The following is a 26961-nucleotide window of genomic DNA, read 5'->3' on the forward strand; positions in this document are numbered from 1 at the left end:
GTATAATAGCATACTATCAAAGATCACCCATATCAGAAAGAAGTCAATACAGCCCTAATAACTCAGAAATAGCATTTGCAAGAGCAACGATATGTAGATTCTGTGTTAAAAAGAAACTTCTTTTAAGTTATCCGACACTTGCATTTTTCATATTTCAAATCAAATTGTTACGTACAACTTGAAGATTACTTTTGTAAGGTATATTTAATTTTCATGTTTTCAATTACTCGTACAAATTTAGCTTTCATGCTTCAATTACTTTTGTACATTTAGTAACATTCACATTTTATATATTGGGAAATTATAAAAGAAAATTGTTTAGTTAATTTATAAATTTTGGAATTTATTACAAATAAATTTTTTTATTGAATTTTAAATAAAATTCTCTTAACAAAATTTCTAGACACTACACTACACCTATTGGTTTTTTTAAAGTTTGTTGTTAGGAGTTATCAAAATCAAAGTCCAATTTAGAAAACTAAAAAAAAAAAGGTTTATATATATATATATATGTATGTTAATTTTTCTAAAATCAAATGGTTTTTTTAAAAGAAGCGAAAATGAGAAAACAAGCTCAATTTTGAAAACAAAAAACTAAAATTGATGGTCTTGTTTGGTTACCATTTGGTTTTTTTATTTTTTAAAAATGGTGTTTTTTGTCACATTTTCTTACTCATGTTTTTGTGTTTTCTATATAAACGTAATTATTAGCCACTTTTCAAAAACAAAAGCTACAATTAGAAAACTACTTTTTTTAGTTTTCAAAATTTGACTTTGATTTTGAAAATACTCCTAAAATGTAGGCAACAAAACATAGAAACTAAAGGGGTCTTTTGGGCCCAACTTCGAGTTATTATAACTCATTCCATGTTTAGGGCTCTATTTATGATAGTATTTCGAACTATTAAAATCTACCATTAACTACAATATTTGTTACAAATGGTGTGTTGGCAATATTTGTCTAAGTCGGGCTGATGTTGTTTGAGTTGTCTCTTCTTTCGACTTATCTAACTAAAGGTTGTCTTCTGAAAATGTGGTTTCTGCAAAATATTTTCCGTATGTGGAAAATTCTATCTACCGTATATTTGTAGACATTATCTTAGCTTTGTGCAATTATTTTTAGAAGTTAGGATTGCTCATCTTTGTGTTTACTATGCATATTTAAAGGCTTTCAACATCTTGTTTTAGATTGGCAGTTTTTCACGAAAGATATTGAGTGTCGTTGTCTTGTGAAGTACTTTTTTGTCACAAGTGTTATGTCAATCTTCGAAGGCGTCAAAGGTTGTTTTGTTGTGAGGTTGGAGACGTACTCCAAGATATTTGTATAATTCATCGGTTGACTTTTTAGGAAGAGATTATCAAGCTTAGAGGAGCTTGAAACGTGTGAAGTGGTCACTGCTCGAAAGGGAAAGATAAAGAGCTAGCCGAGAAGGGGTCTCGACTTTAGGGGGAGCCTGTGAAGTTCTTTACTAATATTTCTACTTAGGGGAAGCCTAAGTTACCAAGAGATAGAGACTCAAATCTAGGGAGAGCCTAGGTGAATGATTGAGTGATTAAGCTCTACAGAAGTCATTGTAATCATGTTGTCATTATAGATAAGTATTATGTTGTAATTGCTTATCATTTATATTAGTGAAGTTATCTTTCTGCGCATACTATACCTAGACATAGGTGGTATTCACTGAACTGTGTTACCAAACTTTGGTGTTCCTTTTATCTGTTGTTTATGTCTGTTTGAAATTTTGTGAAATGTTGTAACATTATTCATAACAACGTTTAACTTGCGGTAGGTACCACTACAACAAAAATAGCTTTTTGTGGCATCTCACTATAACATTTTTAAAAAACAGCTATGAAAAAAAAGGAAAAAAAGGCAGAACACAAACGCGACACAAAAGCTCAAATTTTCCATGCTATTTCTTTTTGCTTACCCTAATCTTTGGTTGAATATGGAGGACGACACCGCGATAGGTTTGGCAGAGGATTCAATAACAGAGGTTGTAGTGGCAAGGCGATTATGGTAGTTGTCGTTGTTGCGAAGGGACCCGTGATGATAAGGAAAAGTGGGTTCCAGTCACCAAGCTCGGTTGCCTTGTCAAGGAAGGTTAGATTCAAACACTTAAAAGATTTACCTCCATTCTCTCCCAATAAAAAGGAACCTGATCGTCGACACTCTTATCGGCCCTAACCTCAAGCATGAGGACATGGAGATCATCCTTGTGCAGAAACAAACATAGTCGGGCAGAAGACTAGGTTTAAAGCCTTCGTTTAATTCTGTCATCGCTTTTTAATTCCTGCTTCTCATGGTGTTCGTATTGCTGCTAGTAAGCTTTCCAAAGAGATGCTTTAATTCACTAGTATTATTGAGGGGTTTTTACTTCTTCCAGTAGATCGATTAAGGCACTTAAAAACTTTGTGAAGGTATGTCATAATATGATGTGTGTGTATATATATATATATATATCAATCACTTTTGTTAAATATATGATTGAAATATAAGGTGTTCATTATTATAACGTGTTGTGTTCATTTGTTTCTTTTTGAAATTCATTTTTTTTGGATTAGTCATTTCTGCCTGATATCCAGATTTTCATTAGGCAAACCTTACGAAATTTTTAATGACAGTTTATGTTTGGATTATAGATTTGTTACTAATTTTGGTTGTTCTTTTTTGGATTCATTCTCATTCTTTGTGCATTTGATTGATGAAAACTACGTGGAATTAACTTTTGTGTTCATTTTTTATAAGCTTGCTGAATCGAATAATGGTGTTTAAATAAGAGTATTGGATAGGCTTTTGTAAAATATTAGGTTTTTGTGCGGTTTGTAAAATCTAAACAGTTTTTGAGTAATTAGATTAATATATGGAGTTCATGTGCAACTTTTGATGTTTCTAGAATAGAGAAACTCAAATATTTGTTATGATTAGATGGTATGGAATGAATTGCTTGTGAAGTTGTATGCAAATAAATGGCATGTGAAAAGCCACTAGTTTCTTTTCAAAATTGGATTTTCGTCACTAAAATAAATGGCGTGTGAAGTTGTATGCAAATATTTGTCTGTCTGACTTTCTAAATATTAATTCCCTGCTTGGAGAAGCCTTTAAATATCTCAAAATTCGTTCCACAGCCTTCATATGTTCTTCAATGTGCATGGTTATTTGCCACATCATGTTTTATTTGATTTGTTCACTCGTTACAAATGTTTCCATTTTGGCAAGCAACCTTTGATCCTCTATTGAAAACCTATGGTATCCTTACACCCAAGTTCTTAAGGAAGACTTGCTTCAAAATCTCCATTTCAAGAGCAAGAACTTGTTGGCCAAATCGACAGGGAAGGCATTGTTGTTGGAGGCTGCTGAAAGGTTACTAACTAAGTTCTTGGATTTTAAATGGTTTCGGAAAGAGAAGGATTATTTTTTTTAGGAGAACAAGGATATGTTCCTCAATTGAGTTCATTTACATTAGAAATGATGTGTTATTTTTTATATGGGTACTTAACTGTGCTTTTGTTTCTAAATTCAATCCATAAAGGTTGATTTTGGATGCTAAAATAAGTAACTAAATAAATAAGCACAATCAATGAAGCACAAATATTTCATATGAGACAAAGAATTAGTATTAGATACGTATCGAATATCGATACTTCCAGATACTTCCCAGATACATATCTGACATGTGATTTGACGTATTTATTTCTACGCGTACTTGTTTTTAAAGAAAAAATATAAGCAACTCATTTAATCTTTCCAATCTAAAACTAGACAACTTATTTAAAAAGCTTACTACTCGAGTCCAAAACTAAAAGGAAAAAAAATAAATAAAATAATGGACAACCCTTAGACTAGAATCATCTAATCTCCATCTTCACATTTGATTCCCCACGAAGTCTACCAAAATATAAACAATTTGTTTAGCTTCAACAATTTAATGAAAAAGTTATTCGTTTATCTTCATACTTCTCCCTTTAATCTTCTTCTTCTTCTTTCCAATATGAGTCACTTTTCTATTGCATTTTATTAACTATTGTACTTCAACATCTTAGATATTGTTTTTTTTGTATTGTATTTCAGTGTTTGTATTCTATTTTGTTCTATTGTTATTAACTTATATGCTAAATTTATCTATATCCTAGATTTATTTTTTAAAAAAATACATTTTCAAAGTATCAGTATCCTCGTTTTTTAGAAATATATGTATTAAAAAATATATATAAAAAATGACGCATCCATATCTTAGTTTTTTAGAAATTGACGAATTGTCGTATCCGATTGTATCCATATCATGTAGCTGTATCTGTGTTTATGCTTCATAGTTTGTCAGGAAGGCGAAATCTGGGAAATCAACCAACTCAAATTCAATTACCTTGAGAACTTGGCTTAAATCTATTTGAAGGTATTTTGTCAACTTCTTTGTGAAAATAATTTTGCTTTTATGTATGCTTTTAAGCCAAAAAGGTGTAGTCTCATTCTTTCTCCTCTTTTCATGTCATTGATGTTCATCAAAGATTTTTCATCAGCATGACACAGAAGTTAAGCAAACACAGTTTTGTTGGGTGGGCATTGCAACCACCACTCCAAGTGATAAGTAGGTTTACAATTAGCTTCTTTGATAAAAACATAGTTTACCTTAAACTATGTTATGATCTCTCTACATTTTTCTTTCAAGTACCGTCACACAAGGAAAACTCTGTTTTAATCTAATTTACTCTGTATATGAAGTTTTATCTTCTTTTTCTTTCATTCTACTTGTCAGATTATTTTTGATCATGCTCCTGAAGAAGAGATTTTGGAAGCAAAATTCAAGGTATGCCATTTGTAGAGACTTTTAGTTTTAATTATAAATTCAACACTCTGATGTAGTTTGAGTACCTCTTTTAAACTTTTAGTTAATTGTTTTCACATTTGCATGTAAAAAAACTCAACTTTCTATGACATTTTATCGATATATTACATTCTTTGTATTCAGTTATTTATTCGATTCACATTATAATGCTACCCAATGTTTTTTTCTTTTCAATTTGGTTGCTCAGATGGTGGTAAGAGTATCCTTCTCTTATGTCTCTCCAATTGATCCTTCACCATTAGAAAAAGTAAGCATTTGTCTATTGATTACATCTTTGTCTATCTTGTAAGCATCCACTAGAAAAGGAGTTTCCTTTTCTTATTCTCTAGCTTCTAAGCATCCAACTCAACTGATTGTGTTAACTTTTCTGGGTTGTTTCATTTTTGTTTGATTATTTGTCTATTGATCGTTGAATGTCATTATAAGTGCTCAGAAAATAAGAATATTGGGTGGGATGACGTTTCAAATGGCGTTAATTACATCTTTCTTTTGGTGCAAGTCTGTCTTCTAGTTTTAGACACCACTTTCTTTTCCTGTTATGACACTTATCTCAAAGACAATATGCATTTCATGTTTAGCTTCTAGATTGATCAACGATTTATATGGTATCTATTTCGGTCTTTCCACAAGTTTTCAAGCCCATAAATGGAAGAATGTTAGAGTATTGATATAATTTTTGAGTTGACTAGTGATTTAACACTTTTTGTTATTGTTGATATCATTATTTACCTTCTCTTATCCTCATATCATATTTTAGGCCCTTTGTCAAACAATTCATGATGAGTATTGTGAGGTTGTGGAAAAACAAGTGATTACGGGTTCAAAATACTTCAATAACTAGATTTTCAGAATTTTTGGTCATGATTGGTTCTGTACTGAAACGTCATGATTATCCTTTTACTTCCTCATTATTGATGGTAGAGACTAAGTAATTTTCTATTTTGAACATTGTCATGATGTAGCTTTATTTAGTTACGAGTACAAGACCATATGATAGGGTAAGCTAAGGTTTCAAATCTAAACTTGAAATTCAAGAACAAACTTGAAATATTATTGTTTCTGACCAAAATCTAAATGATCATACCAGATCATCGATCACCTTATAGAAACTGGAAAGAATAAGCAGATATTCTCAACTACATTTAAACAAATGGGACGAAGAAAAGTACATGCGATCGAATGTTAATACAATCCTACTTTGATCTCTTTTACATTAGAAATACATAGCTTACAGTTCAAACTTTCAGAATGGTATTTGCATTCTTTCTATTTCTTTGACATCCTTGTTACTTGATAGATGGACAAAATACACTTTTAGTCTGTGTTTGAAGATCAACTTCTGTTTGACCCCAAGTTTAAAGAATTGATTGTTTGTTTTGAGATGATTCTAAAAAGTCTTTGAAAGTTAGATGGCAAACAAAAAGATGATTTGATAGTTAACTTGTTGACTAGATTTGTTGACATTGTAAAATTATCCTAGTTTTTTTTAGCTTATTTGATAATGTTTCTTTTGGTTTAAATTATTTCTTTAATATTATTTCCTCAATAAGAATGGAAAATTTAAAGCCTTAAGGACTTTCTTTCCTTGACGAAGACCCCTGCCTTAAACCATTACTTTGAGGTTTATTTGTTATTTTCTTACATAGCGTTTGTGGTATATCAGGGCAAGGTCTGTATGAAAATTCAAGAAATTGAATCTCGATTCTGGTAGCATTTTAATCACCTCTCAGCAAGTCTCACGGCTAAACAAGGTCAATACACAATTTGTTGATAGGAAGCTGAATTAAAGGATGCTTAAAACTTCCTCCTTCAATGGTACTCTACTACTAAACCTTCTCGTTCTCTTTAGGGGTTTTATCTTCAATCTGTGTTTCTTACTTTTGGGGTTGAGCATATGAAATGTTGATGACACCTATCATTTTAAGATCAACCGACTACACACTTATGAAACTAATACTTTAACCCTTGTCTAAAACTAATTTGGCCTGTTATGCAGGTATGGTGTTTGAGAAAATACCTAAGAGGAAATTGTTTTGTTTTCTCTCCCCCAATACTTGTTTTGATGGTCATGCTTTGTCTATTTCCTTATTGGTTGATATGTTAAAATTAGTAAGGGACTCAGTATCACCAATGAAAGACTATCAACTTGAAGAAGCTTACCATGCTTGGGTTCTATTTAGCAAACCTAATTGATTGATTGGTTTATTTATGAATGTTAGTCTGGCCCTTAATTGTTAATGAAAAATAAAGAAACAAACATTGGGGGTAAGGCCAACATGAGTGTAGCTCAATTCGCATAGTACTTGTACTATCGATCTTGAGGTTAGAGGTTTGATTCCCCCACCCTACTTTAATTACAATACCTTTGCGGGGAAAAAAAACATTGGGGGCAAGGGACTTAATTGAGTTTTTTTGTTTGTTTATTTATGAATGTTTATCTGACCTTATTGTTCTTCTCAACTTTTTGCTATTCTCATCCTTTTGTTCTTTTCATTATTTGGTTCTTCTCTTCTTCTTCTTAATTATTCTTCATCTATTTTTTTATTAAGTAATTGTAGGGTTCTAGTTTACGTTTGCTTTTGTTTTCCATGTTTTGTTTTGCATTTTCATTTTTCCATACAATATGCATTCTAAACAAAGATAAGATGACAAGTGGAAGCATGATTCCTATGGGAATAATGAACAACAAACTTAAAGTATAAATTTGGTGTAATTTTATCATACATATAAGTCATTCTTTTGTTAGATGGTTCTAATTCACTGGTAAGCTCTTGATTATGTTCTAGTGACTGTTTTTAGATGGTTCTAATCCATTTGATGTAAACCTATAAATCAATATAGAAGTTATTATTGTTTAGTTATGTTGTTTCTATCATTGGCAGATTGCTCTCTAATCACAACACCTATACAACCCGAGATGGTTGAAAAGAGTACTTTTTCAAGGAAATTTGTGAGCCACAATCTTAGATAACTTTCTTCTTTAATACTCTAAAGACTTTACTATTAGTAGAAAACTACTCAACGAAGATCAAATAAAGAAAATGACGAAGATACCATCAACAAAAATATGAAGAAGTAAAGGAAGAAATAACACAAAAGATTTAAGTGGTTCAATCCCAATATGGGATCTACATCCACTGTTGAAGACCTTTCAAGCACTTTTACTGATTTTTGTGAACAAAGTTACAAAGAAGATGGTCGAGAAAGGGAGAAGAAACAGAGTGTATATGTTCACTTGACCTACACTCTTCAATAGTAGCAATAATATGAAAAATACAAACTCATTCACAGCTAAAAGGTTTGAATACTACTGCCCACCATTCATGCTCCTTGCAAATGAACAAAAACAAAGATGGCTTTCTCTAGCTTCATTTCTTACTTTGTCATAAGCCAACGCTCCTCCGATGAAGATTTTCTATCTCAGCAAATTTTTTAGCCCACAAAACCACCTCATAACAAACGTCTAGGTGGAATATTCTCCTCTTCCAGCTCAACAATCAAAGACCAACCAGGCCTTATCAAAGAGCTGGATCCAAGACTCTTTCTTAATGGGCTGTCCAGCTTTAATGCATAGCAAAAGCCCTCACCTGCAAATGAATATAAAGGAGAGTATTTTGGCCCAACTTAATAACTGAAATAAAGATGTATTTAGATAGAAACAACACATCAACAATTCTCCACCTTGTTACAAGATACATCAGTAAAAATACTATTGAAGCAGGTCTTCCTTAACAGATCAGTTCAAAAAGAACTAATCTTGAGAGCCTTCAAACAGCTCTCAAGTTTTGATGCTGGCACAGTTTTTGTAAGAGCATCAGCAGCATTCTCAGCTGATGCTATCTTCTTCATTTGGATTTTCCCTTCTTGAATGACAACCCTTATAAAGTGATATCGAACATCTATATGTTTGGTCCTCTCATGGTAGGTTTGGTTCTTTGTGAGGAAGGCTGCACTTTGATTGTCCCAACGAATGACTAGATTTTTCTTCCAAACTAATCCCAAACTCTACAGCCAATTCATCCAACCAAATAGCTTCTTTGAATGCATCAGTAAGAGCCATATATTCTACTTCAATGGTTGAAAGAGCAGCCACTGTTTGGAGAGAAGATTTCCAACTCACTGTGTTACCATAAAACATAAAAACAAGTCCTGATAATGACCTGTGTTTATCCCTATCAGTTGCATAATCTGCATCAACAAAGCTAGTGAGTACTTCTCTATTGTTTAAGTGTTTGGAATACAAAAGTCCATAAGAAGCAGTACCCTTTACATATCTCAACAGCCATTTAACTCCTTGCCAATGGTGTTTATCTGGATTGGTTATAAATCTGCTAACTACACTTAAGGCATGAGCTAAATCAAGTTTTGTGCCAACCATGAGATACATAAGACTCCCTACTGCATTTGCATAAGATATAGACTTCATTTCTTCCCTTTCTTCATCAGTATGAGGTGAGTGATCAAGTGACAGCTTAAAGTGAGATGCAAGGGGTGTAGAAACAGACTTTGACTCATTCATTCTAAACTTTGTCAACATTTTTAGACAATAATCATCCAGTGAGAGCTTCATTGTTCCAAGTTCCCTGTTTCTAACAATACTTATTCCTAGTATTTTCCTTGCAGGACCTAGATCTTTCATATCAAAGGTCTCTTTCAGCTCATCTTTTAGCTTATTTCTTTTTCGCTTGTCTATACTAGCAATCAGCATATCATCAACCTAAAGCAACAAGAAAATTTCATGACCTTTATCATTATGTTTAAAATATACACAGTGATCTAGCATGCTTCTATTGAAACCACAAGACAGCGTAAAAGAATCAAATTTAAGATACCATTGTCTAGGAGCTTGCTTTAAACCGTATAAGGATTTCTTAAGTAGACATACCTGATTTTCTGTTCCCTTTCTTATAAATCCAGAGGGTTGTTTCATGTAGATTGTTTCTGATTAATCCAATTCCATATCGAATTCAGTGACCAATGACAACAACATTCTAATAGATGTATGTCTTACAACTGGAGAGAATATTTCATTATAATCCACTCCTTCTTTCTGTTTGAATCCCTTAGCAACAAGTCTTGCCTTTTATCTTGGAGAATCTAACCCTAGAGCCTCAAATTTCAGTTTATAAATCCACTTACATCAAGCAATTATTCTGCTTTTCTGGTTTATCTACTAACACCCATTTCTGATTTTTAATAAGTGAATTCATTTCTTCTTACATTGCTTGGTACCATTTATCGCTGTCTTTTGCTCTCATTACTTCCTCAAATGTCAGAGGTTCTTCATGAATGGCTTCAAGTTCAATAGTGAAGGCAAAATGAACTAAATCAGCATTTGCATACTTAGTAGGTGGTTTAATTTGCCTTCTTCTTCTGTCTTTGGCCAGATTATAAGATTGGAGATCTTCTATTTGAGAAAGCTCTCCCTCTATGGTCCCCACCTAAGAAGAATCCTCTACATTTATCTGATTTTGTATTTCATCAGAAGATGGTTTTTGAGCATCAAACTCAACATACGTCTCTAGAGTTTTCTGCTGATCTTCAACTGCTTGTTTCCCTTTCTTATTAGCCATTGCCATCTTAGATTCATCAAAGAGGACATCCTTGCTTATAATACATTTTTCTTGTCCTTCTTCTAAGCACCATAACTTGTAACCTTTTACTCCTTGAGGATAACCTAGGAAAAGACATTTCCTTGCCCTATTTTCCAATTTACCTTCTTTTGAATGTGCATAGGCTACACATCCGAAGACCCTCAAATTTGATAGGTTAAGAGGATGTCCAGTCCACTTCTCCATTGGTGTCTTGAACTCAATTGTAGATGAAGGACAACGATTGACAAGATAGGTTGCAATCTCCAATGCTTCCCCCCCCCCCCCCTAAAAAAAAAAAATCTTAGGCAAATGAACATTTGACAGCAAACATCTTGTTTTCTCAAGCAATGTACGATTCATTATTTTAGCCAAGCCATTTTGTTGAGGAGTGCCTCTAATTATCAAATGCCTTTGGATACCTTCTCTCTCACACAACAATTTGAATTCATTATTCAAGAATTCCAAACCATTGTCTGTTCTCAGAGTCTTCAGCTTCTTATCAGTCTGTTTTTCAACCAAATTTTTCCATTCAACAAACTTCCTATATGTCTCATTTTTACTCCTCAATAGGTAAGTCCATACTCTTCTTGAGAAGTCATCAACAACTGACAGAAAATATCGAGGTCCACCCATAGTTGGTGTTTGTTCTAGTCCCCAAAGGCTAGCACATGAACATATTCTAATACATGTTTGGAAGTATGCAAGCCTTTAGCAAAGGATACTCTTGTTGATTTACCATATATACAGTGCTCACAGATGCCAAGGTTTCTGTAAGGCCACAAATAATATATACTTATAAAAGGAGGGGTAAAAAGGAAAATGACACAACAACCATTGATGACCAAGGAAAGAATGTGGGGAGAGAAGATGGAGGGGACCATGAGGCTGTTACAAAAGGGCAGGGATCGTACTAAAGGGGCAGGAAAAAGAATTTGTTGAAAGTGAGAAGGTTTTTGGTAAGGAGAGAAGTGCCCAACTCTTTCTAAGGTGCTGGGGTGTCCTTGTTTGTAATTTATTCTTTCAGAAGGACAGGGGAGATTCATTTTGGGGGAGAGGTTTTCTCTATTTTGGGGAAAGGACGAGTAAGACTGGTTGAATGACTGTATCGAGAGGTTCTTTTAAAAGAAATCGTTTATAAATAAAAGCAAGGAGTAGTAAAGCTTCATTTCTATCGTCTTCATCCTTTCTTGTTCTCTTTTTTTCTCTTCTTCGGGTTTGTTGCTATTTTATTCCAACTTGCAAGGGTTAAAAGCTTACAAGTGGTATCAGAGCCACTTCATCCTGGGGCGTACGCGGGTGATGGCTCAGAATAAAATAGAGGAAAGGCTGGAAAAGAATGAGAGGGAAGTATCTGAGATGAAAGAAATATTGCTAGGTCTGTGTAAGAACATCGAGAAGTTGACAGAGTAGATGAGAGAAAGTAATGCGGCATGGAAAGCTGAGGAGTCAGGCGCGTCTGATGGGAGGAGGATGAAAATGAAAGGGAAGGCTGACGAAACCGATTCGACCCCTAGTAATGGAGGAAGAGGATCCGATAAAAGCAAGTACAAAAGGCTGGAAATACCTGTTTTCGCTGGAGAGAACCCGGAGTCTTGGGTGTACAGGGCATAACCCTATTTCGAAATCCACGAGCTATCTGATCAGGAGAAGGTTAAGGTCGCGGTCATTAACTTTGGGCCAGAGGAAGAGGACTAGTTTTAATGGAGCCATAACTGGAGACCTATTAATATGTGGGAGGAGTTGAAAAGGAGGATGTTTGAATACTATAGACCGACCGGGGAAAGGAGCTTGGGCGCGAGGTTATTGAAGATAAAGCAAGAAGGATCCTATGTGAACTACGTGAAGAAATTTGTCACGTATTCGGTACCCTACCCGACCTGGCTGAAGAAGTTTTCAAAGATGCGTTTGTAAATGGACTGGAACCAACCTTGAAGGCCGAAGTGATCAGTAGAAAACCAACCACCCTAGAGGAATGTATGTATGAAGTCCAACTCGTGAGCCACCGCAATGTAGCCCAAGCAATAGTGGCTGATAAATTCCCTATACCGATCATTGAGGAGCTGTTAGATGAATTACATGGGTCAGCAGTCTACTCTAAGTTGGATCCGAGGTCAGGGTATCATCAAATCAGGATGAATGAGAAGGACATCTAGAAGACAACCTTCTGAACTCATGAAGGTCACTATGAATTCCTTGTCATGTTGTTCGGACTCATAAATGCACCAACCACCTTTCAATCATTAATGAACCGGGTTTTTCGTCTTTTTCTTCGTAAATTTGTACTTGTTTTCTTTGACAACATATTGGTATACAGTCCTGACTTATTAACACACGAAACACACTTGGGAGTGGTCTTCAATGTGCTTCAAGATCATAAGCTGTTTGCAAATCAAAAGAAATGCACCTTTTTCCAGGCACGAATCCAATACTTAGGCCATTGGATATCAGCTAAGGAGTAGAAGTTGATGATAGGAAGGTCAAAGTTATGAGGGAGTGGCCACAACCTTAAAATGTTTCTGAATTAAGAGGATTTTTGGGGCTCACGGGGTACTATAGACGTTTTGTGCAAGGGTATGGGAATATCGCAACCCCACTTACTAAGCTTCTCCAGAAAAACTCATTCAAATGGGGTGAAGAAGCCAATCAAGCCTTCATAAATCTGAAGCAAGCCATGGTCACGGCCCCGGTCCTAGCCCTCCCAAACTTCTCAAAAGGATTTGTGATAGAAACAGATGCATCAGGAATCGGCTTAGGGGTTGTTCTGTCCCAAGACTCGAAGCCTATAGCATATTTCAGTTAGAAATTATCAGCAAGGGCCCAAGGAAAGTCTATTTATAAAAAAGAGTTGATGACAGTAGTTCTAGCAGTACAAAAATGGAGGCATTATTTGTTGGGAAGCAAATTCATAATGATCTCAGATCAGAAGGCATTGAAATTCCTGATAGAGCAGCGAGAAATGTAGCCCCAGTTCCAATGGTGGCTAACCAAGCTACTTGGATATGATTTTGAAATCCTATACCAACTGGGGTTACAAAACAAAGCCGCAGACGCCTTGTCAAGAGTGCGAGCACTTGTGGTTCTGAAGAATCCAGCTACAGGAGAACCGTGCACTATCAGTACCAACTATTATAGATATTGAAGTTGTTTTGAAAGAAGTAGAAGAAGATGAGTAACTACAGAAAATCATCACCCTTTTGAGGGAAAATCCAGAGGGGATACCGAGGTATAAATGGCAACATGACCAATTGACCTACAAGGACAGGTTAGTACTATTTAAAAAATCTAGTTTAATTCCTTCACTATTGCATACATTCCATGACTCGGTGTTAGGGGGACACTCAGGATTCCTAAGAACTTACAAGAGAATGAGTGGAGAGCTATATTGGCAAGTAATGAAATCTAATGTAAAGAAGTATGTTGAGGGGTGTGAAATATGCCAAAGAAACAAGTTCGAGACCCTCATGCCAGCAGGCTTACTTCAACCACTCCCTATTCCATACATGATATTGGAGGATTGGAGCATGGATTTCGTGGAAGGGTTACCAAAGGCCAAAGGGTATGATGTTATAATGGTTGTGGTAGACCGCTTGAGTAAGTATGCACATTTCACCCCTCTCAAACACCCTTTTTCAGCAAAGCAAGTAGGGGAAATTTTTATTCAGGAAGTAGTGAGATACCATGGAGTACCTTTGTCTATTTTGACTGATAGAGATAAAATCTTCGTGAGCAATTTTTGGAAGGAGATGTTTACAATGATGGGAACGAAACTTAAAAGAAGTACATCATTCCATCCTCAAACTGACGAACAAACGTATAAGGTAAACCGTTGTTTAGAGACTTACCTGCGCTATTTCTGTGATGAATACCCGAGAAAATGGAACAAATGGATAGCATGGGCCGAATTGTGGTACAACACAACCTTCTATATCTCAATCAAGACCACTCCTTTTCAGGCCATTTATGGGAGACCACCCTCACCTCTCATCACTTATGGGGACAGAAAGACCTTCAACAACACCGTGGAACAGCAGTTACAAGAGTGGGACTTAGCACTCAATGCCTTGAAGGAAAATTTAGCCATAGCTCAGAATCGAATGAAGAAGCAAGCCGACAAACATAGGAGAGAATTGAGTTTTGAGGTGGGAGAAGAGGTATACTTGAAATTGAGACCTTACCGACAGAAAACATTGGCAAAAAGAAGTGAGAAGCTGACACCGAGGTTCTATGGACCTTATAGAATAACTGAACGAGTGGGAGAAGTAGCCTACAGATTAGACTTGCCACCATAAGTTGAAATACATAACATATTCCATATCTTTCAGCTCAAGAAGAAGCTAGGACAAAGCCAACAGATCCAACAACACCCTCCCATGCTGACTGAGGAGTTTGAGCTGCAAATGACACCTGAGACTGTTTTGGGAATACGATGGAATGAAGATATGGCAACACACGAGTGGTTGGTCAAATGGAAGGGGATATCCGAAAATGAAGCGACCTGGGGAGATGTTCGAGTCTTGAATCAGCAGTTCCCACATTTCAACCTTGAGGACAAGGTTCATTTCGAGAAGGGAGGTATTGTAAGGCCACAAATAATATATACTTATAAAATGAGAGGTAAAAAGGGAAATGACACAATAACCAATGATGACCAAGGAAAGAATGTGGGGAGAGAAGATGGAGGGGACCACGAGGCTGTTACAAAAGGACAGGGATCGTACTGAAGGGGTAGGAAAAAGAATTTGCTGAAAGTGAGAAGGCTTTTGGTGAGGAGAGAAGTGCCCAACTCTCTCTAAGGTGCTTAGGTGTCCTTGCTTGTAATTTCTTCTTTCAGAAGGACAGAGGAGATTCATTTTGGGGGAGAAGTTTTCTCTATTTTGGGGAAAGGACGAGTGGGACTGGTTGAATGACTATATCGAGAGGTCCTTTTAGAAGAAATCGTTTATAAATAAAAGCAAGGAGTAGTAAAGCTTCATTTCTATCATCTTCATCCTTTCTTGTTCTCTGTTTTTCTCTTCTTCGGGTTTGTTGCTATTTTATTTCGACTTGCAGGGGTTAAAAGCTTACAGTTTCCTATTGATGATGATCCCAACAGCCCTTGTTTACTGAGATGTTTTAAGCCATTTTCACTAATATAATCGAGCCTTTGATGCCACACTTTAGCTTCAATTTGTTGGTTTTGTGAAGCATTTGTTGTGGATCCTACTATTGTGTGCCCTTCTAAAACATATAAAGGATGAAGTAGCTCCCCTCTTAGCTTCATCATCACACCTTTTACAACTTTAATAGTACCATTTTCAAGTTTACATAAATAGGCAGCTGTGTCAAATACACCAAGAGAAAGTAAATTTCCCTTTTTAAGTCTGGAACATACCTAACAGGATTGAGTTCCCTGACTTGGTTATCAAATATTTTTACTTGAATTGATCATATTCCTTTGACACTACATTCATGATGGTTCCCTAAGAGAACTTTACCTCTATCAATCTCTTTGAAGTTTTGAAACCAGTGACGGTTGGGACTCATATGAAATGAACACCTTGAGTCGAGTATCCATTCAGCTTTAAATTTTCCATCTATAGCCATCAACACTTCAGCATCTTGATAATCTTTAATTACAGTAGCATTCTGAGAATCATCTTTCTTATTTTCATTCTTTCTTTTGTTCTTTAATTCAAACTAATTCTTCCTTATATGACCTTCTTTATGATAATGGTAACACTTTTTCACTTTACCTTGAGATTTTGACCTACCACGCCCAGAATTTTTATTTGATTTCTTTTTAGGTCTTCCTCTAGCCATCAGGACTTCAGATTCCTTTGCCTTACCCTTCTTCATCTTTAAATCTCTAGATCTTAAAGCATTCAACACTATATCAATTGTGAGACTATCTCTACCATATTTTATAGCCATTTTTATTTCATTGAAAGTATCTGGGAGAGATATTAGCAAAATAATTGCCCTATTCTCATCAGACATGGTTTCTCCTATGTTATTAAGATCTAGCAATACACGATTGTATTCATCAAGGTGATACTCAAGATCTTTAGCAGGATCCATCTCAAACCCAAAGAATCTCTCCTTTATATACAACTTATTAGTAAGGGACTTAATAAGGTAAATAGAATCGAGTTGTTTCCATACCTCAACAGCTGTATTAGCTTCATTAACTTGCCTCAGAACATTATTTGCAAGATATAGAATAATCGTACTGTAGGCAATTTCTTTCATCTCATCGATCTCTTCAGGTTTCATGGTCCTAGTAAGGTCAATGTCCTCATCCAAAGCCTTGGCTACTTTCTGTTGTACCAACAGTGCCCTCATTTTCTTCTTCCAGAGTGCAAAGTCACACTTCCCATCAAAGCGTTCGATCTGAAATTTGGCTTCCATGGACATGAATTGAAAAAACTATTCCAGACAGTCAAGTTCGATGTCTCTGATACCACTTGTTAGTAGAAAACTACTAAACGAAGATCAAATAAAGAAAATGACGAAGATATCAGCAACAGAAATATTAAGATGTAAAGGAAGAAATAACACAAAAGATTTAAGTGGTTCAATCCCAAGATGGGAACTACATCCACTGTTGAAGATCTTTCAAACACTTTTACTGATTTTTGTGAACAAAGTTATAAAGAAGATGATTGAGAAAGGGAGAAGACACAAAGTGTATATGTTCACTTGACTTACACTTTTCAATAGTAGCAATAATATGAAAAATACAAACTCACTCACAGCTGAAAGGTTTGAATACTACTGCCCACCAGCCATGCTCCTTACAAACGAACAAAAACAAAGATGGCTTCCTCTAGCTCCCTTTCTTACTCTATCATAAGCCAACGCTCCTCCGGTGAAGATTTTCTATCTCAGTGAATTTTTGAGCCCTCATAACAAACTTCTAGGTGAAATATTCTCCTCTTCCAACTCAGTAGTCGAAGACCAATGAGGCCTTATCAAAGAGTTGGATCCAAGACTCTTTCTTAATGGGTTGTCCAACTTTAATGCATAGCAAAAGCCCACACCTGCAAATGAATATAAAGGAGAGTATTCTGGCCCAACTTAATAATTGAAATAAAGATGTATTTAGATAACAACAACACATCAACATTTACTTATAAGGCTAGCATATTGGTGGAGAAATTTAATTGTTTTGATAGTTTCAAATTTGACAATGATGTACCAGGATCAAGGTTCATTTTCTTTTTGGTAGCTTGATAATAAGATAATTGAGGCACAATAGTTGTGTGTGTGTTCAAGACTAGGTCTACCCATGCAACTGTTATACCATAAAGTTTTTAGATTCAATGAGAGAACAAAAGAGAAATAAAGATTAAAAAAATGGTGATTTCTAGATGTAATATGCAATCTCCAAACATGTGTGATGTAATCTTATTTTGACTTTGAGTCGACTAGCTTAGAACAGAGACTGAGAAAGAGTAAATTGAGAGTTGTGTATTTGGCACTAGCAAGCCGTAAATCTCAATAATGGTATAACATTGTTTACTTTTATACATAATTTGTGGGCTTCATTATTAAATGAGCTGTAGATTTTGGTACAAATTTATATAAACACTCCAAAATGGTTTTTAGCACTCTTATGAGCTTTGATCTGGTTATTATTACTATCTTTTTATCAATGTTTGCTTTTGCTTTTATTGTTGATGAAATTTATAGGTATATTGTTTTGAGTTTTGTGATGTGAATCATGCATGTTGAAGTCGGAGTTGTTGTAATGATTTTTTTTCTTCTTTTGTCTATTTCACAAAGTTCGATAACCTGTTCTTATTTTTGTTCTCTTTAGGAACATTTGGGCAAGTTTTAGAATGCTTGAATTTTCATACCCCTAGACCACCTTCTTAGCCTAGAGAAAAGCGTGACTGTAGCAGTTACCAACCCCTGGGCTTATACTTACTGCCTAATAACTCTTGCAGAATAACTTTGATACCAATTATAATTCATATGCAATGGGACGTCTTTAGGCCCATAATTTATTAACTTAGAAACATAATATGTTTGGAGTCATTATAACACTTGATTTACAAGTCCCAAAACCCACAAACCCTAGTCTCTATATGAACAATAGTAACATGTGTACAATACTAACAGTAACCACCTAGCAAATGGTTACAAGTCTTTGGTCCTTTAGTGGCAAAGAAAACGCAAAGCTATCTCCAGAGGATTTGACCGCTACTTGTGGGGGGGAAAAACATTTGAAAACGGGGTGAGCTTACGCTCAGTGAGTGACCGAGAAAACATAGTAAATTCTCATGCATGATTTCACAAATGAGTTTTTAACTGAAACATAAACTTTTACAGTATTTGTACTGCAGCATAAACATTTCCCAAGTGTAAAACATATAAAGCTGTTTTAATCATAAAACAGTAAAATCATTTCTCAATCCAATGTACCCTACTGTGGGTAAAACAATCCCAACACCAACTACTAGTCCACAGAGAACCTTTTTGCTCAATCTCTGACTCTATTCACTTGTGGTCACACTATGTACCCTCACACATTAGGTACTTCTGCTCAGATACCTTCTCAATGTTCTTCAGTATCCCGTTGGCTTGGTACCTTCTCAAACGTCCTTCAGTACCAATATATACCTTCTCAAATATTCTTCAGTATCTAGTTGGGTGGATACCTTATCAAATGTCCTTCGATATCGCATTTTAATAAAAACTAGTCATAAACGACTTTTCTCTTTAAAGCATGTAAAGTATAACACATATAAAACATGACTTTAAAGATGTTACATATGTTGGATCAAATCAACACATATAAATAGTTTTTCAACAATTTCTCACACATGCATGCGTTCAAACATAATTCACAACTTGCTTGGAAATCACTTCATAAAACTAGTAGGCATGAGAATATTCTTGAAAACATGCTTTCTATAACACGTTGTAATCAAACAGTTTAGTCAAAACATTTTAGCCACTCACCTTGATTTCTTAGGAGCTTTTCACTCTAGTGGGTCCTCGGGCTCCTTTTCACCCTTAGAATCTAGATTCAATTTACAGCTTAGATTACTCGTAGTTCTGAACCTTATTTTGAAGTACTTCGTTCTACAAACGTATTCTAAAATGTCTCAGGAAGCTTACCCTAAAATTTCAGCTCATAAATTCTCGTGTTTTGGCCGGAATCATAGAATCTTCAAGACTGGCCCAGACTGATCCGACAGTCTGACCCTTTTGCCTTCTTTTCAATCTCCAGCTCGGTTCCTTTGAGTTTTTCCCTCCGGCAGCCACATTTTGAAAACTAGACTTTTAGAGCTTTCAGATGGCTTTGGAATCACTCCAAACACAAGAGTAGATTGGGAGATCTCTTCGTCTCAAATTGATACGTACTCCTCAACCCTCACTACTCTCTCTCTCTTTTACGAAATTGCTGATTTTGTGATTTGAAAATGAAGTTCCAAAGGCTCTATTTATAGGCGTCCAAACTTTCCCTGGTATTGACACCACCTACTTGGCTGCATGGCCAAGTGTTTATCTCTCCTCTTATCAACGCAAGCTTGCATCATCTTGGCCCAAAGTGTCTTTTTTATATGCGTCCACCACAATTCCTTAGCCCGTAAGAATTTCTCCCAAGAAGACACATGGTTTGGCTGACATTTTCCCTACCTCACCCTCCGTATGTGTTCAACTTAGGGTTTTCAACGCATAATTCACAATAACGCAGCTAAATTCAATGTATAGGTGCTTGCCCGGCCATTCAATGCATAGGCGAGGCCCTTCGACGTTTGCGTGGGCGAGGCATTCGAAAACAGCACCGGACGAGCCGTTGCTGCATGCATAGGTTGCTCTCGCTCTCTCCCACTTTCTTGCTAGTCTCGCTCTCTCCAACTTTGTCGCTCAAAATCTCGCTCTCTCTACTCTCTCTCTCCCATTTTCTCTCCCAAGATCTTATTCTCTTCAATCTTGCTCCTCCTATTTTCTTTCCAATCTCGCTAATCTTTTTGTTAGCTACTGTGAACCTTGTTTATCTCCGTGCAATTTCTACACGTTTGTCCACTACTTTGTGCCACTTTTACATGAATTTTCCAGATTTTTCCCAAATAATTTTCTATATTTTTCTCAGTTCTTCAATCCTTTCTTCAGTCATAACGCATTTCACATTAATTCCATACTTAGCCAATTTTTCCCAAATTTCCCAAACTCAATTTCCATATTTTTCTTTTCAAATTTCCATCCCTTTCTTCACCATTCCATACTAACTTTCTCATCAACCTACTTATTATACAAATTTCATTATAATTTTACCAATTAAAGCTCAACTTAAATTATTCAAGAAAAAACTACTTAACACTTAGAAATTTTCTTCCCTTTAACATAGGTTTTAACTTTCACTTAGTTAATTCCTTTTATCACTTGCTTAAGTAAGGAAAATAGAAATCTAGGTTTCACATGAATTGCGAGGAAAAGAGGTTGTAGCTATTAAGTGAAATAAAGAGCACCACTGCTAAGTGAGAAAAAAAGGTTGTAGCTGTTTGGGCAAGTGCTATGTAAACTATATACAATATTATAGATTTACATGATTACAGTTGATTTTATAACTTCATTTGTAATAGTTTGTTACTGGTATAAACTATATACAATTTGATCAAAACCGACTATCAAGGCGAGATCAGAATGTAATGTGGTCTTTTAATTTTTTTTTTTTTTTTTTATTGTAAAAACTGCAACTAATTATAGCATTTTTTTAATGCTATGAAAACAACATTAAAATTATGTAATAGAAAATGAATATTTCATAGTTTTTTTTATAGCATTGAAAAAATGTTATGGAAAGTCAGGGACTTTCAATAATATTGGCTACAACAACATTCCTAAAATGTTATAGAAAATCTTTTATAGAGTTTTTTTTATCACTATAAAAATGCTATAGCAAGTCTTTTATAGCGTTTTTTTACCGTTATAAAAACGTTATAAAAGACTTTCTATAGCGTTTTTTGCCAATGCTATGAAACGTTTTCATAACATTAAATATGTGCTATCAAAAGTTGATTTTTTATAGCGTTAAAAAAACACTATGGAAAGTCGGAGACTTTCAATAACATGGACTACGATAACATTTCGGAAACACTATGGAAAGTCTATGATAGCGTTTTTTAAAGCTATCGTGTGATATTTGTTGTAGTGTACACCAATATTATTTTCAATATTATCATTTGAAATTCCTTTTTGTTATAATGTTTACTATTTCCACTGATACTCTCTTTTTCTCTTCATTACCGTGTTTACTATATTCTAACTAGACTAACATAGTCTTCACCACAAACACTGACTATTTTAACCTAGACTAAAATAGTATGTACCTCAAACACAAATTTTTATAGTCTACATAATATAATGACTGATTATAATAACCAACTAGCACCGCACCTGCAAGAAATGAGGAAACGTTGTTTATAGACTTAATTTTCAAAAATTGAAAAACTAAATGCCACATAGTTACTAACTAAGACCGAAATCATTATCCAACATACCCAACTGTAATTTAGAATAAAAATTAAGATTTTTTTTTTAAAATTATGTTTTGTATTATTCTTGCGTTTTTCACAAGAATCACAACCAAACCAAAAGTTTCAACTTTCAAGTTCAACACCCACTACACTTGAATTATATTACCAAAAAGAAGAAAAAGAGAAAACAACATTACAATTTAAAATCATCTCACACATAGAAACTAACAAAATCAAAGAGATTTCACAATAAATTTGATAGATGTTTTGATTTGGATACTAAATTAGAATACAATGTTCATATTAAGTCCCAAAAAGCAAGAATTGCTGAAGAAGCAAAAAAATGTTTTAAGATAAAGGTTGATAAAAAGGCTCCAAAAACTCCAAACCAACATGCACTTCCAAAACTCATTATGAATTTTGCTCATCTTTTTCATACAAAAGCTTGTCTCCTTATAATCATGAAGAGTTTCTTCTAAGCAACCCTTCCACAATTAACACCTTAGCCCCACCACCAACAAATCTTAACCTTCTTCTTCATTTTTCTTGACATGGGCACTTCTCTTTTTCTTTTTTCTTTTTCTTTTTAATTTTTAATTTCCCTATTGCAGGAGTAAGTGATCGAATCATCATCCAAACCTTTAAAATTGTATAATAATAACTCTATCAATTGAATTAAATTGAATTATATTTAGATTGACCGTTCTTATATTAACTACTTGTTCTAGTAGCTAATTTCTAATATCTAAATAATTTTTCAATTTTATTTGATACCTTAATGTTAAAATTGGCTATAATTGATTTAAGTGGCTGAGTTAGCAAAAATTTAGAGTAAGAGTTAGGAAAGCTTCCAATTTCTCTTCAAAGTTGTATGTTGACAAATTTTCAATTATTTCTCTTCTCGTAAATGTCACTTGTTTATTTTTTTAAACTTCTCATTATTCACTTGTGTATCATGTCTAGAGATATTCATTTAACCCGCAGGGTTGGGGCGGAGACGGGATTGGGACCGGAAAATGTAATCCCCATCCCCGTCCCCATTTAATAATTATGAGATTAAATTTTTTATGTATATCTTTGCACATAAAATAATATTGTTTTTGTTAGAAAAGTTTACAAATTTTTCTTTGAAAATAATGCATTGGAAATGAGCTATTTGACTAATAAACTTTTATTAAGATTGAGCTAAATAGTTTAAAAGTAGTTAAAAATAAATAATTAATTAAAAAATGGAGAATTTTTGCTGGGGAATCCCGCAGGGAATTTCGGGATTGAAATAGGGGACGGGGAAGGTTTTCCAGACATCTCTATTCATACACCGTAATTTCAAAATGTACGTCAATTATGTTTCAACACAAAATTAAATGAACAAGAGATCTATTAAAATCAATCTATCACTCGACTTTGTTGGAAAAAGAAACCATCACCAACCAAATTTTATTTAAAAAGAAAAACAAATATAGCGCATATATTTAGGGTATTATGGCTTCATTTCTTTTTGTGAATCTGATCCCTCTCCCAAATTCAGACTTCTCACAACTTCACCAATTTGCATCATCAAAATGGGAATAGAACCAAAAACGCCCCATCTTCGCATTCAAGTCCCACCCATAGTAAACGATGACACACAACATCAAAACAACAATTACAAAACCATGACACCACCATGGCTAAAACTCATTCCCTCTCCATCTCCATCTCCACAAAAATCAGAACCGAACCGAACCTGGCTCGACAACCCGGACCACGGTCCATACCTACTAAAGCTAGCTCGGGACACAATAATTTCGGGTGAGAGTCCAACCAAGGCCTTGGACTATGCAGTCCGAGCTGCCAAGTCATTCGAGAGATTTCCAGGCCTTGGCGTCGAGCTGCCCATGAGCTTGCACGTGGTCGCTGCCATTCACTGTCGGCTCGGCCAGTTTGATGAGGCCATTTCAGTTCTCGAGCGGTCCATCGACGTTGCGGAAGCCGGTAACGGACTGGACCATGCTTTGGCGAAATATTCTGGGTACATGCAGCTTGGGGATACTTATTCCATGCTGGGGCAGTTGGATAGGTCCATTTCTTGTTATGAGGCTGGTTTGATGATCCAGATTAATGCTTTTACTGATTCTGACCCTCAAGTTGCTGAGACTTGCAGGTACCAGCTTGTTGACTTGCTTACTATATATACACATATATATATATTCTTAAGGGATGATTTGAGTAATTTTATTTTCCAATTTCTAATTGGATCAATCATATATGCTTTATAGAATGGCTTGTTTAGCTGTTAAGAATTTTGAGTGAATTCAAATGGTTAGATGGCAGAATCTGGTCCATAGAGCTCACCTAACATTCATATGACATCGACTCACTAAGGAGAATACAATTTGTGCATGTATAATATTTTTGTGTGCGCATTTGTGTGTGTACGATTTTTTAAAAAATAATAATGAAAACAAATGGGGTGGAAAATGCGGAATGGGGAACGAGGATATGAAGAATGTATTTTCTGCATCCATTCCCATTTAGTTCATAGGAAATTTTTTTCGCCTACTTCCTCTCATTACCTACTTAAACGGAGATTGTCCATCCCATAAATGACGTGCCATTTTTTCCTCACTTTCTCTCCCATTACTTGTCTAAACGGAGATTTTCTACCCCATTAGGGATGGATCCCTACGAGATAAATGGACGTCTCTAAGTAGAGTAACTAAGATAGAGATGACTCACCGATATCATGAAAATAAAAGATTAAAATACAATTTTATTTCATATATATACTTTGAGTTTCATTTTTCCATCTGAATTCATTATTTTCAATCAACCTTAAAATATTATTCGAAGTTAATGTTTATAGAAAATCATTCAAATGCTTTCAAATTTTATAAAACTAAGACTAATGGAGACCCTTTTTTTTTTTTTTTCTTTTTTAACAAAATAACAGGTACTTAGCAGAGGCACATGTACAAGCAATGCAATTCGAAAAGGCAAAGAAATATTGCAAGAAAACACTAGACATCCACAAACAACATAGTCCACCAGCATCCCCACAAGAAGCAACTGACCGCCGTCTAATGGCTTTAATTTGTGAGGCTTTAGGCGATTCTGAATCTGCTTTGGAGCATCTAGTTCTAGCTAGCATGGCAATGATCGCCCACGGCCACGACACCGAGGTTGCTGCCATCGACGCTAGCATTGGTGATATCTACGCCTCCCTCTGCCGCTTTGACGAGGCCATATTTGCCTACCAAAAAGCCCTCACAATCTTCAAGTCCACAAAAGGGGAGTCCCACCTCTCCGTCGCCTCACTCTTCATCCGTCTCGCCGAGCTCTACAACCGCACCGGCAAGTCCCGGGAGGCAAAGTCATACGTGGACAATGCGTTGAGAATCTACCTGAAGCCTCCATCGGGGGCTTCATGTGAAGAGCTTTCGAGTGGGCTAGTGGAGATCTCCAGCGTGTATGAAGCCACGAACGAACCGGAGGAGGCATTTAGGGTTCTACAAAGGGCGACAATGGTACTGGAGCAGGGAGTGGGAGGCGGACGATGGAGCGGGAGTGGAGCGGTGGCCGGGATAGAGGCTCAAATGGGGGTGATGTTTTATATGGTGGGGAAGTATGGAGAGGCTAGGAAGGCATTTGAAGGGGCAATTGGGAAGCTAAGAGCTGGGGCTAAGTCAGCAATGTTTGGAGTTTTGTTGAATCAAATGGGATTGGCTTGTATTCAGCTCTACAAAATTGGGGAAGCAGTTAAGCTGTTTCAAGAGGCCAAAGTGGTGTTAGAGGAACAATATGGTGTCTACCACTCTGATACTCTTGCTGTTTCTAGCAATCTTGCTGCCGCTTATGATGCTATGGGAAGGTATAGCATTTACATACTATATATATTTTTAGTTAAGTACCGTCGTCCTTAATTAAAATCACTTTTGTCATTTTTAAAATCACTCTAAAAATGTTTCTAAGCATTCAAAATCAATTTTAATACTATAATAAAACTTTGTTTAAACGTGTGTTTTAGAATGATTTTGAACCCAAAAAATCATTTTAATCATTTCAAAATCAATCAAGTAGTAAACAAAAGTAACTAAGTTTTGTGTTATTTTTAATAACTTTGAGGTACACACGTAATTTCACACTTTAAGAAGGTGCAAAAGGAAATTACCTTTTAGGAAGCAGGTCATCCTTTAGAAGTTTTTAGTCTTTTGGCTTTAGCTCGAGAATTTTTTCTAACAAAAGAACATTCTTCTTTTATTAGGTTATGGTCCTGAACTTATATTTAAATTAATTTATTTAGTTCTTAAACTTTAAAAAAGTATGTAATATATGTCTCTAGAGATTTTCTACAAAATTGATCATTGACATGTTCAAATTTCCTAAAAATTAATTTGTTTGTTAAATATAAAGTTTAATTTTATATGGACAACTGGAATAAACTATAGATTTTTTATTTTTTGTCTAGTAAAATGAATTAGTTTAAGACTTATTAGATATAAGTTGAAAAATTCAAGAACATATTGACACAAAAACCAAAGTATTAAATTAAAAACTTGATTCTTTTTAAATTTCAAGAATCTATTGGACACAAAATTAAAATTCCATAAATTTATTAGGCACTTTTAAAACACATACTTAGTGTGGAATTTAGAGACTAAATTTGTCTATCTCTTTTAATTTTTCTTATTTGATTTATTACATATGTAGTGTGGAAGAAGCAATTGAGATATTAGAACATATCCTTAAAGTGAGGGAAGAAATGCTTGGAACTGCAAATCCAGAGGTAGATGAAGAAAAAAGAAGGCTAGAGGAATTGTTAAAGGAAGCAGGAAGGGCTAGAAATAAAAAGGCAAAGTCATTACAAATTTTGCTTGGCTCCAACCCCCTAAGGATGAAGAAAGAAGTAGCAAAGAGATGGTCTGGTGGCTTCAGTTTTAGAGCTTGACAAAATGTTCCTTTGGACTATATTTAAAAGCTTCCCATATACTCTTAATTTACTGGTCAAATCTTCATACTCCCACTGTTGTTCACTACAAGAAAATTGGATTCCATGACACTTAAAATTTGACTCAA

The 26961-nt window shown here is 35.1% G+C and overlaps 1 protein-coding gene across 6 annotated transcripts; it reads left to right on the forward strand.

The window, feature by feature from the left end:
- The first annotated feature begins 1862 nt into the window (after positions 1 to 1862).
- On the forward strand, positions 1863 to 26961 carry LOC120092643 (protein KINESIN LIGHT CHAIN-RELATED 1-like). Of its 6 annotated transcripts, none has more exons than XM_090308536.1 (10): positions 1926 to 2421; positions 3221 to 3364; positions 4315 to 4394; positions 4507 to 4586; positions 4755 to 4805; positions 5032 to 5091; positions 6508 to 6659; positions 23435 to 24049; positions 24839 to 25756; positions 26596 to 26961. In XM_090308536.1, exons 8-10 carry the CDS (start codon positions 23469 to 23471, stop codon positions 26831 to 26833), a joined length of 1737 nt encoding a protein of 578 aa, XP_090164662.1. In that variant the 5' UTR covers positions 1926 to 2421; positions 3221 to 3364; positions 4315 to 4394; positions 4507 to 4586; positions 4755 to 4805; positions 5032 to 5091; positions 6508 to 6659; positions 23435 to 23468; the 3' UTR covers positions 26834 to 26961. The 6 variants fall into 6 exon arrangements, with proteins under 6 accessions (XP_090164660.1, XP_090164664.1, XP_090164663.1 ...); XM_090308535.1 differs by having other exon boundaries at positions 4323 to 4394; XM_090308534.1 differs by having other exon boundaries at positions 1863 to 3364.

The sequence above is a fragment of the Benincasa hispida genome, chromosome 12 (assembly GCF_027475165.1).
Source record: "Benincasa hispida cultivar pf3 chromosome 12, pf3_genome.v1.1, whole genome shotgun sequence".
Lineage (NCBI taxonomy): Eukaryota > Viridiplantae > Streptophyta > Magnoliopsida > Cucurbitales > Cucurbitaceae > Benincasa > Benincasa hispida.